Genomic DNA, 16670 nt, shown 5'->3' with positions numbered 1-16670 from the left:
TAAAGAAATGTGGTGTCGGTTTTTCTATTGGACCATGAACGGAAACTCCTTTTTGGCTGAGAAGTAGAAGACTTGAAAAGACTGATGCCTATGCTATCTTCCTACTATCCTTAGTCTTTCATGTTCCCGAGCTAAGAATCTAACTTCATGGATTCAACGTGCCTGAAGCTGTCATCCACAGGCTGATGCCCCCTCTCACAGCCTTAGCCTCATCAAAGGCAGAGGCAGGAGTGAATCATTATGTATTTACCTGCTTATTTTGTTTAGAAGTAATAGAGGGAATAAAATCTTCTTGTCAGATGTGATTGAAGGATCCATTTATCTGTAATTTTCGAAACCAAAACGTTGTCTTCCCAATGAAGTACAGTGAGCGTGACCTTTTCTTTTCTATACAAGGTCTTGATACAGAACCAAAGTTTAGCCTGAATTTTTAGAGAACCTCATGCTTCAGTGTTCTTGGGTGCTGGGATGATAAGTGTAAAGAAGCATGTCCAGTTTCTAGGGAGACTTTTGACTTTTCTGTTACTAAGATGAGATAATAAGGTGTTCTGTGAAAAGCAGTAGTTCTTATTCTACCTGACAAAGAAGAAAATAGAGATACAAAATGTCTTACTCAAAGTTATGGAGTAAGTCAGGGGAAGGGCTGAAAATAAAATGCAAGTAATATAGAAGTGCATGCTATTATCCGCTTTACTTGAATTGTTTTTCCTTTCTTCCTTCCTCTCTTTTCCTACTTTGGTGGCGCTGAGGTCTGAATTCAGGGGTTGTGGTCAGTAGGCCGATGCTCTATCACTTGGGTCGTGCCTCCAGTGCTTTTTGCTCTGATTGTTTTTGAGATTGGATTTAACTTTTTTACCAGGTTGGCCTTATGTATAATCTAATTTACACTTCTTGCCATAGCTGGGATGACAGGCACATACTACTATGTTCAACTATGAGTTGAGATTGGGGTCTCATGAACTCTTTCCCCAGTAGGCTTCAGAATGTGGTTCTTCCGGTCTCTACATCCTGAGTAGATAGGCAGAAGCATGAGCCACTGGCACTGGATCTTTTCATTATTGTTGTTTCTTTGTTTGCTTTGCTTTGCTCTGTTGGTTCTTGCTATGTTAGGCAAACACTCAAGCCCTGAGTTACATCCCCATAGTTTCATTGTTTTATAGAACAAATTTAAGATATATAAAATGATTTGATAGACACATGCATAGTGAAATACTTTCTACAGGTAAATAATATAACATTCATCACCATCCATATTGTGTCATTTTTGTGTGTGTGCTGTATAATAAAAGCATTAATATCTACTTTCTGAAAATTTTCAATATGAACATACTATTAAGTACCGCTTCCTATTGTTATCAGGTCTCAGACTTACTTATCCTCCATATGCAGTTTTGTACTCTGTGATTTTCTCCTGTCTGCCCCAGTAACCACCATTCTACTCTCTTTGTATTTGTGTATCTCTATATATGTTTATATACATATATGCAAATATGTATATATATTTAATTTTAAGATTCTGCTTACAAATGAAATTATGATCTAGGAGTGTGGCTTAAATAGTAAAGTGCCTGTCTAACAAGCATAAATTCTTGAGTTTTAAACTTGGTACTGCCAGGAAAAAAATGACATCATCAAGTATTTCTGTATCTAATTGATTTCACTTAGTATAATGTCCTGCAAGTTAAATCATGCTTCTGCACATGTCAATCTCCTTTGCTAAGGCTGAATAATATCCCCATGTTTATATGTGTGTATGCATGTGTGTATGCATGTGTGTATGCATGTGTGTATGTGTGTGTAACAATAATCTTTCTTCATCTTTCAACAGACAATTTTGTTATCTTGCCTATGGTGAATAACATTTCAATGAACTAGGAAGGCATATATCTCTTGGAGATATTTCTCTTTCTCTTGAATATATACACAGAAAGGGACGGCTATATCATATGGAAATTTTGTTTTTAATTTTTGTGTGGAACTTCCTTGCTTTTTTTCCATAATAGCTGTGCTAATTTACATTCCCTCCCACAGTGTACAAGGATTCCCTTTCTCCACATGCTCCTCAGTGCTTATCTTTTTGGTGGTCATACTTACTAACCTTCTTAGTGGGTGTGAGATGATACTCACCATGGTTTTGATTTTCATTTCCCTGATACTGAGCCATTTTGAACATCTCTGTGGTTCTTGTGTCTGTAGCCCACTTTGATGTCACCTCTTGAAGAATGTCTATTCACATCCTTTGCCAAGTTTTTAATGAAATTATTTGTTTGCTTTCTATTGAGTTTCTTATATATTTTGCATATTAGCTCCTTATCAGATATATGGCTTGCAAATATTTTCTCTCAATTCATGAGCTACTTTTTCATTTTCTTGATCTAAACAAAGATTTTTGTTTGTTTGTGGTAGCTCCATTTGCTTTGTTTTGCTTTTGTTATCCGTTTTAGTGTTTTATAAAAATAATTAATTGGCATGGCCAATATCGAGACACTTTTCTCTTATGACTTCTTCTAAAATCTTTATGGTATCAGGCCTTGCATTTTGAACTTTAATGCACTTGGGGTTGCTTTTTATATAGGGTGTAAGATAAGGGACTAATTTCATTCCTCTGTGTATGAATAGCCAAATTCCCCAGCCCTGTTCATGATAAGATATTCCACATATAAGGATGAAACAAGATCTTTCATTTCTTACTTATTTTCTAGTTTATTCTTTTCCATTAACAAGTTTAAGGGGTCCCAATTCAACATATTAGTTTATGAGTATACTGTGTCTCAATCAGCGTCACTTCTATAATCATTGCTGGCAAGACTAAAGTTTGGTCTCATGCTTGCTAGACATGTGTTCTACCACTAAGTCCTATCTCCAGCCCATGTTTGCTGTGGTTATTTTTGAAATAGGCTCTACTTCCTGCCCAGGTGTATATCTGGTCCACATCCTCATTTTTCTTGCTTTTCATCATAGCTTAGAAGACAGGCATGTACTACTATGCCCTACTTCCTGTTCACATGAAGTCTCATGGACTCTTCTGCTCAGGCTGGCCAGGAACCACAATCTTCTTGATCTCAGCCTACCTACTAGCAAGGATTACAAGTGTGATTCACTGGTGCCTGACTCAGGTCTTCTTTCTTTACCTCCCCAACCAGATCATCAACTGGACTTTCAGAACATCTCAGTTATTTTTCTATATCACTACTGGCTTCCATATAGAATCTGTCCTTTGATCAGAAGTCACATGTACAGAAAAGCCAGTAAGGATGATTGTTTTGAGAAACCTACTAGGAGAAATGACAGACCTCAATCCTGAGTAGATAGTACAGAAATGTAAAGTTTTTATTTAAAAAATGTAACTGCTAACATTTTATTTTTATTATTTTTTTCTTTTGTCAGTCATGGGGCTTGAACTCTGGGCTTGGGCGCTGTCCCTGTGCTCTTCCACTCAAGGCTAGAGCTCTACTGCTTGAGCCACAGCACCACTTCTAGTTTTCTGGTGTTTAATAGGAGATAAAAGTCTCATGGACTTTCCTGCCCAGGCTGGCTTTGAAGTCGATCCTCAGATCTCAGCCTCCTGAGTAGCTAGGATTACAGGTGTGAGCCACTGGCACCCAGCTTGCATAACATTTTAAATATCTAACTTTGTAACATCATATAATAATACCTATGGGTAGTATTTTTTAATCTTTTTTTAACTAATGAGAAAATGAGGTTAATGGAAGTATAGAACTTCCTGAAGTTACTCAATTATAAAGGAATCTGTTTTCCCAACAGCATCTTCTTTTTTAGAAATGTGGTCTCTGACCATTAAGCCTTTTTCCTACCCTCTGCTATTAGGGATCTTTGGTGCTCACAAAATCATTCCTCCCATTTTCTACCACACTTCTCTATCCTCACTGAATTCTCTTCCTCCATAAAAATCCTTCTAAGTGTCCAGGGTTTTCTGAGCTGTGAGCTTCCCCCTGACTCCTTGACTGGACCTTCCTGCCAGGCTAGTATGGATAGCAAGATCCCCTCTCAGGGCAGTGGTACTCCTGGTGAGGGACACATCCATGTATTACAGAAATACAAAGAGAAATGAATGAAAATGATGTTCCTTCTTGAGCATTTGCTTCAGGATGTGTGATGGCCCGCCCTTTAATAGCTCATGTACCATTTCCTGTTTTGTAAGAGGAGGCGTACGTAACATCTCAGAACAGAAAACAGATCCTGTGCCTGTAATACATTTAGAGCCTTTCTGATATTTATTATCCAGGTCTTAAGACAAGGTGGAAATATGAAGAGTTGATAACTCCTCAGAAAACTGTTACCTTTCACTTCATAGGCAAACTGTAGGTTTGACATGTAAGTAAAAGTAAGACCTCTTGTGCTTTTGTTGTTGTTGTTCTGTTTTGTTTTACTTTGTTCCTTTACAATGGAACCTGTGGAACTTATGAAAAACATCCAGGTAGATATTAGCTGAGCAAGTCTGATGGCTTTAGGATTCCACCACTCAGAGAATTTATCATTGCAAGCTGAGGGGTGATTTTTGATCATTATACTGTTTTACATGGTTTTTACTCTTAGCCATGCATTTAATTAATATATATCATATATAAAAAATCATATATATAAATCATTGGTTAAATTTATAGATTATAAGAAGCATTCATATTGAAACATGAGAATCTCACACAAAATTAACTCTAATAGTCCATATAATGTATATATATTGTTTTCAATTTATGCATAAATCTATTAAAAATTATTCATATTTATACCCAGAAATACCCTAATCCATGAGCCATTATATAGATCCTTGAGATGTTTTTTAACACTTAATCAAATGCTTGGAAAGTAATGATTTGAAAACTAAGCATGATTTCAAAAGAATGAAGAAAACATAATAAAAGTTGTGACCCTGATCAAGATGCATTGTATTCATAAATTCACATGTTGAATTGAAATCACTGTGTATAAGTACTCAAAGATAATAAAAAATAACTTATAACAAATGAAAGTTTGTTGTTTCTAGACTCTATGTCAGAACAAAATCAAAATCAGGTATTACATATTTTTTAATATAGCCAAAAGTCATTTCAATCTTCATTTTAATGTATTTTTATCACCAAATTAAATATGATTTATGAAGTATCATTTTTAATGTGTCCATCAGTTATGTTCTTTCTTCTATAACTAATTTAAACTTAATATAATAATGTGAAGCATTTATTTAATGTAGATAAGTTAATTTTGTCTTTTTAGATTTGTATTATGGATGCAATTAAACACCAATTAACAATTAACAATGGTAACATATTGACATGGAATACTGTATTTTATGATAATAATTTATTTTTTATTGTCCAAAAAATATACTGCACGAATTATTTTCAAATTCCTTAGGGAATTCTTGTTAAATGACACTATGACATGTTATATAATTTTAGAATTCACAGACTGAGAAAGCAAGATTGATTTAGAACAATCTAAAGTTATACAAACAATTCCAAGATCTTAGCATGCTGTAATTTTAGTCAGCCTATTTCTGACTCATATGCTATTATTGTTCAACAACTTACTCACTTGCTAATCACCTAGCTGAGACCAAAAGACTCACTAAGCCAAATCACGACTGCACAGACTCATAAACAAAATAAATATTTGTTGTTTTTAAAAACTGAATTTTAATGTGGTCTGCTGCACAGCATAATTAAGGAAAAATAGACTGCCACAACTATAGTGGCTCTTGTTGTTTGCAACTGAGACCCTTAACTCATATAGTTTCTGTTAATTCTTCTTATTAACCTAGAAACTCCAGAGCTATTCATTCCCTAAATAGTCTTAAAGCTTATACTACAAGTTTAAACACAGTGATAGGTACAGGGGACTGAGCTGTGGTAGGAAACATACCATGCCTGATCCATACGGATTTTAGAATCTTTACAATCTGTGATATGTAACAAGGGGAGAATAAAAAAGAGTTTCAACAAATTTTATTGGAGACAGACACTAGATGACAATAAAAATAGGTTTATAAATCGTAGATTTGGGTCATTGTTCTTGCAGTCTAAGCATTGCTCCATGCCTTATTGAGATAGGATGTCTATCCATCTTTAGATAGCTTACATGAACCCCCTATTTACTGATGATGGCTAGGTTCCCAGTAAAGAGCTCCATCTGAACACCCAGCAAATGAGAGTTCCTTTGTAGAGATGTTAGCAATGTCATCATCAAGACTACAAGAGCTTGATCTACACTCTGTCACAACCAAGGAGTCTTCATTTCACAACTCTATGGAACTCCACAACTACTTGAGTCAGCTAATGTTCTACTGATCATATCTCAAATCTTATGGGGGTGGAAAATGCTTCCTCAAGCAGATGAAGTATGCTCATCGTAAAGTCCTGACAACAGATTGTGTGCTAATCGGCTTTCTGTTACTGTGACAAAATGCCTGGGATAATTAACTTAAAAAGAGGAAAGGTTTATTGTGGCTCATGGTTTCAGTGGTTCCATCCCATGGTGAACAGATTTTGCTCTTTTGGGGCTTCTGATAAGGCTGAACAGCAGAAAGACTGAATATCTGTGCAGATTGTGGAGCAAGCTGATCACTTTGCGGCAGCCTGAAAGCAAAAAGAAAGAAGAGACTGGCATCCTGCAGTCTCCTTTGGGGCACTCCTCAGCCTCTGGCCCCACAATGGTCTAAAACCTTCCACTAGGCCCCATCTCTTAGAGGTTTCCATGACCAGCCAATAGCACCAACCTAGGGAACAGGCATTTAACACGTAGGCCTTTAGGGAACATTTAAGATTGAAACTGGAGCATACTGCCAGACTTTACTTAACACAGAAGGTAGTTAAGTCCTTTCAGCAGGACAAAGTGCCTCTTTCCTGTCTGAGAGGGGAGAGAAAGATGAACAGGACAACCAAGAAGGAAATAAATAGAGACAAGAAAGATCCCAAGTGGAAACTATAGATCAAAAAGTAAACAGGTTACTTTTAAAACATCACTTAGTTCAGTTAATATCTACCACTTATAACTTCACAGAGGACCTTGCCTCCCTGAGTGCAATATGAAAAGCTGAATTGTGAGCCCCTCTCTCTACTGAGACAACTACTGCTCCCTCTCCTACTACTCCAGAAGGCCAAGGAGATGGGGCTGGAGAAGCTCCGTGTGGGAACCCTGCTCTTCTCTGTCTTTGCAAGGGTCGTGATACCAGCAGGTAGGTCTGGAGCCCAGCTGGGAAATTCTTCCAGGTCTCTGGGGGAATAGGGTGTGGTACCTTTTTTCTGTGGCTACTGAAAAATGCCTTCTTTTCAGGAAGGTATGAATCAGAGGTGGTGTCAAAGTGACCTACTGCAGTCTGAGATTTAACCTCAAAACTAGCAGCTTGACACAACAAACATGCACTGGCTCATATTTTTCCTGTGGGTCAGAGCACAGCAGGAGGCTGTGCTGATGCTGCAGATTCAAAGTCTCTCAAGTTTGCAGTCAGTAAGGCAGGGCCGTAAGGGAGGACTTGTGTGGCTAGTCAGGATGGCCTCTTGACAGGATGTTTCAGCCTCAGTTTCTCCTTGCCTGTTGGCTCATGACATGAAGCTAACTTTTCCAGTCAGGACAGAAAGTGCAATGGAAGAGCCACAGCCTTCGCATAGGCAGCTCTTAGAAATTACATGCCTCGTTCCTGTTGCATTCTATTCCCCAGAAGTGAGTCAGCCCATACCCACAGGGAGAATTATTTTAGGGATGCAGTTTTAAACCACCATAGATGTTGACAGATAAGGATATGCCTGACAGAAAGAATTCCCAGGACTAGAGACAGGAGAAAGGCCTTTATTCATTATGTGAGAATACTATTGTGTATCACCTGTGAGGATAAAAAGGGATGGGAAAGGTGACCTTTTTCTAGAAAAGAAAGTTGATAAATGAGTTGGAGTGGGATCTTTCTGACCCTTTTTAAGCATTTCATCTGGGTAGCAGGAGAGGAGGGGTTGGACTTCAGATTTTCTCCAGGACAATTGATGGAGCCTTGTGAAGTAGTTGAACACTGAGCCTGTTTCTCCATCTATACAGTGGAATAGCAGAGAGTTGTTATAAAGCATAGGTGAGTTCAATGAAAGGCAAAATATACTGATGTGATAGTGTTATGCAGTATTAGCTTTTCATTACCAGCAAATAGCTTTAGTGTTTGACATTCCCCTTTCCTTCCTCTTTTTCTTACAACCACTAAGGACAGCTTCACCTCAAGTTCACTTCTCTATTTTATTCCTATCAGTAATAAGTTATCCAACATCTCATTTTCTGGCTAGTGGTTCTATTTTGCAACAGGTTTGTATAATGACTAGGCTACCCAGCAGAAGTAATTAGATCACAGGGCATAAATGAGCCTCCTATTTCTCCTTTGTATTAGTGGAAGTTTGGAATTCTTTCTCCCTCCTTCTGTCTGTCTCTTTCTCTGTCTCTTCTTCACTCTGTCTGTCTGTCTCTCCCTTCTCCCCCTCATCCTCAAAGTGCTCTGTTTCTATTCTTTGTCTAGGGGAAGCATTTTTTTTAACCTAAGGAAATAGGAATTCATGCTGTTTTTCCATTTCCTACAATGAAGCAAATCTAGCTCAATTCAAGATTTCATATGATTTCTAGGCTATGTCTCCCTTGATTCAGTTAGTCATTATTCTCTAATTTATTTTCCAGCATATAATATTTGTTAAATTCACTTTCCTAAGCAAGAAAAAAATGGGTTTTATGAGGATTATACTCTCTTATTTTCTGGTGGGCCTTTAGAAGAAACAATAAGTCAGCTATAAGTTAGTAATTCTACATTTGTATGTTGCTTCCAGGGAAACAGAATTCTGATCTTGCCCTTGAATGCAGGAAACTGCCAAAGGGAGAGAGGTGGAAAGGATGGAAGGGTGCTGGAAGAGTCAGGGCTAGGTGTTTTGCACACTGTTGCACACTGTTCTGTTTCTCAGGCTTTGTACTAACCATGAGTGTTGGCCCATCACAGGGAAGCCAAGGTTCAAGATGAGCTATTAAAATTCTATCTACTGGAGTGCCGGTGAATCACATCTGTGATCCTGCCCAGCTACTCGGGCAGACTGAGATCCAGAGCACTAAAATTCAAAGCTAGCCTGTTCATAAATGTCTGTGAAGACTCCATCTCCAAAATATCAGCAGAGAACAAAGCTGGAGGTATAGCTCGAGTTGGTAGAGCACCAGCTGACTAAGGAAGCCAAATGAACACTAGTCTCTGAGTTCAAACTCCAGTACTTCCAAAATATACATAACCCTAGTGTTCCTTGGGAGAAATCTCAGGGTCTGGTCAAAGGTGGGAGAATATGGAGAGGGATGTGCTTTACCTATTATGGTGGTCCAGCAAGTCAGCTCTGTTTCATTTTCTGTGACTGGCCTTTTATCTTTTACCCAGTCGATGTCTGTAAGGCAGGTATAAGTGAGGTAGAAAATGGACCTCTTTAATTTACTTTTATAATGGGACAACTGAACCTAAACATGCCTTTAATACTGGCATTTGTGCTGAGAATCACTGAGGCAATACAATTACGGGAGCTCTATCAGTCCACTGTTTATGCTGTTAGGAGACAGCTGAAGTCCACAGTAAGAGCAAATCAAACCACAGGGTTGATTTAAAAAAAATCGCATTGTCTTTTCTCCAGACATGAGAGGGAAGGTGTTTATTTTCCCTCAAGAATCAGCTACTGCCCACGTGTCCCTGGTCCCTCTGGTGAGGAAGCCTCTGCAGAACTTCACCTTGTGTCTGAGGCCTTCAAGGACCTCACCCGCCCTTATAGCCTCTTCTCCTACAGCACCCCATCCAAGGACAACGAGCTGCTTCTCTTTGTCAACAAAATGGGAAAGTACAGCCTAACTATTGGGAATTCAGATGCCATTTTCAGGGCACCAGTGACTCCTTATGCCCCTATCCATGTTTGTGTGAGCTGGGAATCTGCCTCTGGGCTTGCTGAATCTGGGTAGAAGGGAAACCCTTGGGGAGAAAGGGTTTGATGAAAGGGTATTCAGTGGGGGCCCAAGCAAAGATCATCTTGGGACAAGAACAGGATTCCTTTGGGGGTAGTTTTGAGGAAAATCAATCCTTTGTTGGGGAGATATGGGAGGTATCCTTATGGGACCACGTGTTGCTGCTGAAAGAGATGTGTGAATGGAGTTACAGTGGTAACATCCTGAACTGGCAGGCTCTGAGTCATGAACAATGTGGCTATGTGGTGACTAAGCCCAAGCTGTGGGTTTAGGCCTCATTCTCTCCATCATGCTTGTTCAGTGATGATGATCACATAAGCTCCAAAATTAAGTCCATTGACTTTTATTCTGGCTCTTTAAGATGGTGTCAACTGCATTTTTTTTGAAAAATAATAAACAACTTGTAGGCCTTTGATATCTACTATTTTAGTCACTTTGGATGTATTGCATCATAATTGTTCTCAGCACAAACCCATATGAACTCAGGGGAAGCACACTTTTAGTACTGGACACCAATTATTTGTTTATTTATCTTTAAGTAGTTTTACAAAGGAGTTTCAGTTCGATATGTGAAGTTTTTTTTTAATTTTTATTGTGAAAATACTATACAGAGGGGTTACACTTACATGGGCAAGGTAATGAGTACATTTCTTAGCAAGCATTGTTGCCTCCTCCTTTGTTTCCCCTTACCATCCCTTCCCATCTCCCCCCACACCTGCTCCCGCCTGGCCAAAGTTGTAAAGTTCGTTTTCAACATAACAACTTGTACATCTCATTGTTGCAATGGGTCCACCTGGATCCCTATTTAAACGGTTTGTTTTTGCCCTTCCCCTCCACAAATTATACCAACATCAAATACAAATGAAAGCAGGGGTTATACCGTGGGGGACGGACATACAAAGCAACAAAGAAATCATCTTATAAATATGTTAGAAACAATTGCAAGAAAGAAAAAAAATTTGAATACTTATCTTGGGGTTCATTCCCGTAACATCAACTTATCTGACCTTTTCTGCTTGTCTCAGATGTATGCTAGTTATTGCAAATAAGGAAAACATGGGACCTATGTTTCTTTGGGTCTGGCTTACTTCACTTAATATCGATATGTGAAGTGTGTGTGTGTATGTGCGTGCATTCTGATCCTGGACTTGAACTCAGGACCTGGGTACTGTCCCTGAGATTATTTTTATCAAGTTCAGAACTCTATCACTTGAGCCACAGCATCATTTCCAACTTTTATTCCAGTAGTTTATTGGAGATTAAGAGTCTCATGGACTTTCCTGCTCTTATTGGCTTCAAACCAGGATTCTCAGGTCTTAGCTTCCTGAGTAGCTTGTTTCATAGGCATGAGCCACAAGCTCATGTCAGTTTTTGGTGCAACGAATCTCCATCAGTGTCTCCCCTTTCATCCTTCTCCCTCATCTCTCAACTCCTGTTCATCTCCTCAGTTTACCTGATTCCCTTTTCACACATGTACTTGGAATATTGTGGCTGCGTTTGACTACCATTCTTCTCTCCATTTGTCATCAATCTTGCAGAATACTGTGCAGTTGTGGGAAATTCAGCAATTTATAGAAATAATGCATCTTCTGGGACAAGATTTTAGGAATGGGCTATTTTGGAGTGTGGGAACTCCAAAAGGAAAGTCTCGAAAGGGCTTTCTTAAGAGCAAGGTTGTGAACGTGCTTCCCTGTACCCATCTCAGAAAATATCAGAGCTATCCTTAGGGAATCACAGATAAAGGCAAAGTTAAACTCTAGAGATTCCTCTTCATACCTACTCTCAAGTTCTCTTGGAAGTAGAGCTGTTCTGAGGAATCAAGTCTTTTATTCTTTTGGGCTTCATAAATACAGATTTCCCTTCTTATCTGTTTTCCCACCAGGAACCCCCATGTCCCAGTTTATTTTCAAAAGAGATACTTGGACAATCATAGTACATAGCAGATAGATTTTTTTTAACATCAATATCTTATAGACCAGAAAACATTTGGCAAATTGTATGTCTTTTTCCCCTCTCCATCCCATTTAATTTCCAAATCTTATTTTTTTCATAAAAAGCAATGTAACTTTAAGGCAACAAGAATCTGCAAATGCTCAGACTCTTGTATGGAAAACTGTTCAAATCTAAAATTTAACTTAAGTGCCTAACAATTCACACAAAACAAGATCATCAGTATCTCAATGAAGAAGTATAGGGAAAGATAAGTATCAGGACATGTTCTGTAGGCTAATTTTTATATCTGAAATAGCCAAAATTAGTACTCTGGTGGTATATTTTTGGTTATCCCTATGGTCATAAATATAATATAACCTATCCTAGAAAACATATGTAGATACAATATAATTCAGAGCAAGAAGTGGCCAAGTTGCTTACTAACACTGAATGAAAGCCCAGCTTTGTGAGGGAGCAGTTCTTATGTAAACCTCAACAAAATTGGGAAAAAAATATTTACGCGTCTCCAAGGCAGGTGAGAATGTTTAGAGCTGCTCGTATTTCTTATGGAGAGTCAGGGTCTGTTACCCTTGTCACTGCCCAAAGAAGAAAGAGAGGGCTGGGAAAAGGTAGGTTTTGACTGTTTCCTAAGCACACTGTGTACCAACCACATCCTCTTTGATCTTTCTGACATTTGTTTTGGTCTTTCAACCTATTGCTCTGAATAGGTGCTTTGCAGCCCATTCTCTGTCATGAACTACTCAGGGTAAATCAGCTACCCCTTTGCTGATGATTTCTACCAGCTTCCATCTTGTGAGTGGCATCTAGTCCAGTGGAAGCCTGTGAGACTAATAGGCAATCTAGGAGATTGATGATTAAAATCAAGATGGTGTAGTTTGATCCCCATCACCACAGGAATTTTATTAATTTTAATATTTCTTTGAGAAATAAAATTAAGAAGTTAACCTTTAACACATTCAAGTGGCATTCTTTAATGCAATCATACCACCAAATTTTGCAATGTACTCTGGGTAAGGATAAATGATAAGACTTAACATGTTTGAGCTTAGACAAAGAACCAGATGGACTATAATAGACAATACAGTAGAGCTCTTTATCTATGAGATAGATGTTCCAAGATTGCCAGGGGATGCATAAAGCTATAGATAGTACTGACGTGCACATACAATCTTTATCCTACTCCAATATTGCTATGATAAAGTTTAATTTACACCACATATACCAATGGGTGGATACATATACAACATGGAGACCCTGGACAAAGGGATGGTTTGTGTCTTACATTAGATGAAGCACTACGCTGCTCAGAAATGTACACAATTGAAAACAGGACCCCTATGTTTCTAGAACTTTCCATTTAATATTTTCAGAACACAGCTGTCCACACACAACTGAAACTTGAGATGAGGACAGCCTGATGCCTGCCAAATCGCAGAAGAGTCTAGGCAAGAGATTTCTTGCTAAGAGCACGGTGAAGGGCATCCTTGACCTCCTTATTCCTCAAGGTATACACCACAGGGTTAAGAAGTGGGGTAAAGATGGTATAAGTCACTGAGATCAGCTGGTCCTGATCCCTTGTGTTCTCTGACTTTGGCTTGAGGTAGGCAATGGAGGCACAGCCATAGTGGATGATAACCACAGTGAGGTGGGAGGCACAAGTTGCAAATGCCTTTTTCCGTCCCTCAGCAGAGGCAATCTTGAGGATGGTGGAGATGATGAGGATATAGGAGATGAAGACCAAACCCATAGGCACCACAATAACCAGTGAACTGATAAAGAAGTTAATTAGGTCATGTAGACTGGTATCAGCACAGGAGAGCTTCATAACTGGACGGATATCACAGAAATAATGGGCCACCTCCCTATCACAAAATGGCAGCCTAAACACAGATGAAATCTGAATGATGGCAACAAGCAGCCCGATGCTACAGGACCCCCACACCAGCTGAATACACACCCTTTTGTTCATAATGACTATGTACCTCAAAGGATTACAGATGGCCACATAGCGGTCATACCCCATTGCTGTGAGCAGAAAGCAGTTGTTGATAGCCAGAGTGATAAAGAAGAACATCTGGGTGGCACAGCCAGCCAAGGAGATGGTTTGGCTTGACCCTACAAGGCTGGCAAGCATCTGTGGGACAATAACTAATGTGTACACAGTCTCTGAAGTGGAAAGCATGCTAAGAAAGAAGTACATGGGAATATGGAGGTGATGATCAATGCTGATGATTGTCACAATGATGACATTGCCAATCAGGGTTAAAAGGTACAAAGTAAGAAATAGCACAAAGAGGGTAAGTTTGTGTTCATGAAAGCTGGAGAAACTTTGGAAAAGAAATTCACTCACCAGTGTGTCATTTTCACTCTTCATTGAGTAGAACTTCCAGAAATAGTAGACTTGAGCCATCAATCAGAACACATCAGTGCCCAATGCTTTGAGTAGGGGATTCTAGGAGAAAGAAGTGACAAGAAGTCTGTTCCTTGATAATGACAAATGAATAGGGGCAGTGGTTCCTCTACCAGTAAAAGCCAGCAAAAACAATCAGGGCACAATATAAACTATGCATAAAGTTACGGAAGAATAAACAGGGATGGCACAAGGTAGAAGAAAAAAAGATACATGGGCAAAAATATCCTGGTGAATGGGCTATAGGTATTAAAGGGAAAGCTAGGCCAAGGAAATAGAAATAGAATAGTTAAGCTTGGAAAGAACTTCTTAATATTATAGACTCATATTTCAGAGAAATGTGTTTAAATCATAATTTTGATTATCTTCTTAATACTCTTCCTCTCTGAGTGGGCAAAAAAAAAAAGTCTGTTCCAACGTCATGTGTGCTTGCTTTCTATGCATGTCTGTGTATTTCATGAACCCTTTTCTAAACTATTCAACAACTTCAAACCCCTGACTGTCTCTATACTTCTTCAAAAGCAAATGATCCCCTGTTTCTTCAATACTCAGATCAAGCATCCTGTTCCTCAGAAAGTGTCAGGATGGAATCCAACTTCTAAGTCCAAGCCCTTTGGCCATGCTGCTACACATGATCAAATTACTTTTTTTTTTAGCTAGTGTGAAATATCATGCATTTTCTAGCTTGTGCTTAGAAGTGAATGTTCACAGGTAGTTTGTTACCATACTAAATTGTATTTTCTAATTTCTTTGGAATTATAAACCTGGTAACTATGGAGAAACTTAGTTTCTTACCTTTATTCTCTGAGGTGTTACTGAGAATCACAAAGCTCTCATTAAAAAAAATGGTTTAATTATCATCCTCATAGTCTCATAGCATCTTTCAGTGTTTATACAAAAAGGTTTCCCACATAATGCATTTAACATTTTAGTTCTATGGCTAGAGTGATTTGTCTTATATCACTATTACCTAAGAAGCATCATGATCACAAAATAGGTAAAAAGATGTTTTTCTGTTTTACTGAGGAGTAACTTATTTTTTCTTCATTTGGAATGAAATTATACTCAGAAAAAAAGGAAAATATAGGGAAAATTCAGGACAAATGAAAAAGCTCAGCAACATTTTATTTAGATAAATTGATGGAATATTAGTATTTCAGTGTCCTTTACCCATTCCTGTGGCCTTAATAGTCAGGGTTATGTCTTAGCAAGTATGTACAAAGAACTTCTCTTGATATTTATTTTTCATATCATTTTTTTGGGGTCCGGTCATGGGGCCTGAACTCTGGGCTTGGGCTCTGTCCCTCAGCTCTTCAGCTCAAGGCTAGCGCTCTACCACTTGAGCCACAGCGCCACTTCCGGCTTTTTTCTTTTTGCTTATGTGGTGCTGAGGCAAGCGCTCTACCACTGAGCTACCTTCCCAGCCCCCTTGATATTTATTTTTAAGAGTGGAGCCCAGAAATAATGTAAGTTAATAAAGGAATAATAAAATTAACTATAGCATATTCATCAATTGGCCATTATTTGATCTATAAAAATAATCTATAAAATATGGCATGGAAAAATATGATTGATGGAAGTTAACTATGTAGATCATAGTCTATGTTTGGCAAAAATAAGAAGGAAATAAACCAAAGCAAAGAAGTAATTATCAAAGGAAAGAAACATTCAATAACACAAAGGCCATTTAAGAAGTTAATACATCAAAATGCTAAAAATAATTTTTTGGAGTAATATATGGGAAATCTGAACATAATTTTCCTTTATGTTCTCTATATAATACAGATTTTCATACTTAAGTATTCCCTCATGAACACAAAAACAAAATTGCAGATATTTCTCCAAAGTGGAAATACATCATTATTTCAAGGGCTGAGAGAAAAGGAGCAAATAGTATGTTAATTCACCTTGGAGAAAGGAGGGCTGACAGTGTAATTCATGAGAAAATTAAAGTCTCTGAAAAGGCAGTATATAAAAATTTGAGCACCCAAGGTCCAGATCCAGGGGAAATAAACTTCAAGTTTTAAAGTTTGTAGCTATTAAAAAGATACACAATGGAGAGTTCCAGCAGTCAAAATTGGCAAGTGAGACACTTATCACAGTCACAAAATTTAATAGAACAACAACAATGACAACAACAAAAACCCTCAGCAGCCTAGGTGAGTAAAGTTTTAGGATAATATTAAAAATTTAAAAATTAAAGTAAAATTTTGTAATTAACCAGATGCTATTAGTTAAGAGCTATGCTATTATATTACAAAAGTGGGAGGGATGCAGGTAGTTGAATGAAAGAAAATTTTGGAATTCCCTTCCTGAGATTTTGAAGAAGAGAAAAATACAA

At 38.2% G+C, this 16670-nt stretch overlaps 2 protein-coding genes across 2 annotated transcripts; one reads left to right on the top strand and one right to left on the bottom strand.

Annotated features, from left to right (window-relative positions):
• Positions 1-7125: 7125 nt before the first annotated feature.
• On the top strand, positions 7126-10238 carry LOC105996422 (mucosal pentraxin-like). Its single transcript, XM_013030499.1, is given in 4 exon segments — positions 7126-7195; positions 9645-9746; positions 9749-9952; positions 9955-10238. Coding segments are annotated over 4 exon segments (660 nt in total).
• A 3122-nt stretch (positions 10239-13360) lies between these two features.
• LOC105996489 (olfactory receptor 10J1-like) lies at positions 13361-14293 on the bottom strand. Its single transcript, XM_013030577.1, has one exon. The coding sequence runs from the start codon at positions 14291-14293 to the stop codon at positions 13361-13363; it is 933 nt and encodes a 310-aa protein (XP_012886031.1).
• Positions 14294-16670: the final 2377 nt, after the last annotated feature.

The sequence above is a fragment of the Dipodomys ordii genome, unplaced genomic scaffold (genome assembly GCF_000151885.1).
Source record: "Dipodomys ordii isolate 6190 unplaced genomic scaffold, Dord_2.0 Scaffold131, whole genome shotgun sequence".
NCBI classification, from domain to species: Eukaryota; Metazoa; Chordata; class Mammalia; order Rodentia; family Heteromyidae; genus Dipodomys; species Dipodomys ordii.
This window is presented reverse-complemented; position numbering and strand designations above follow the sequence as displayed.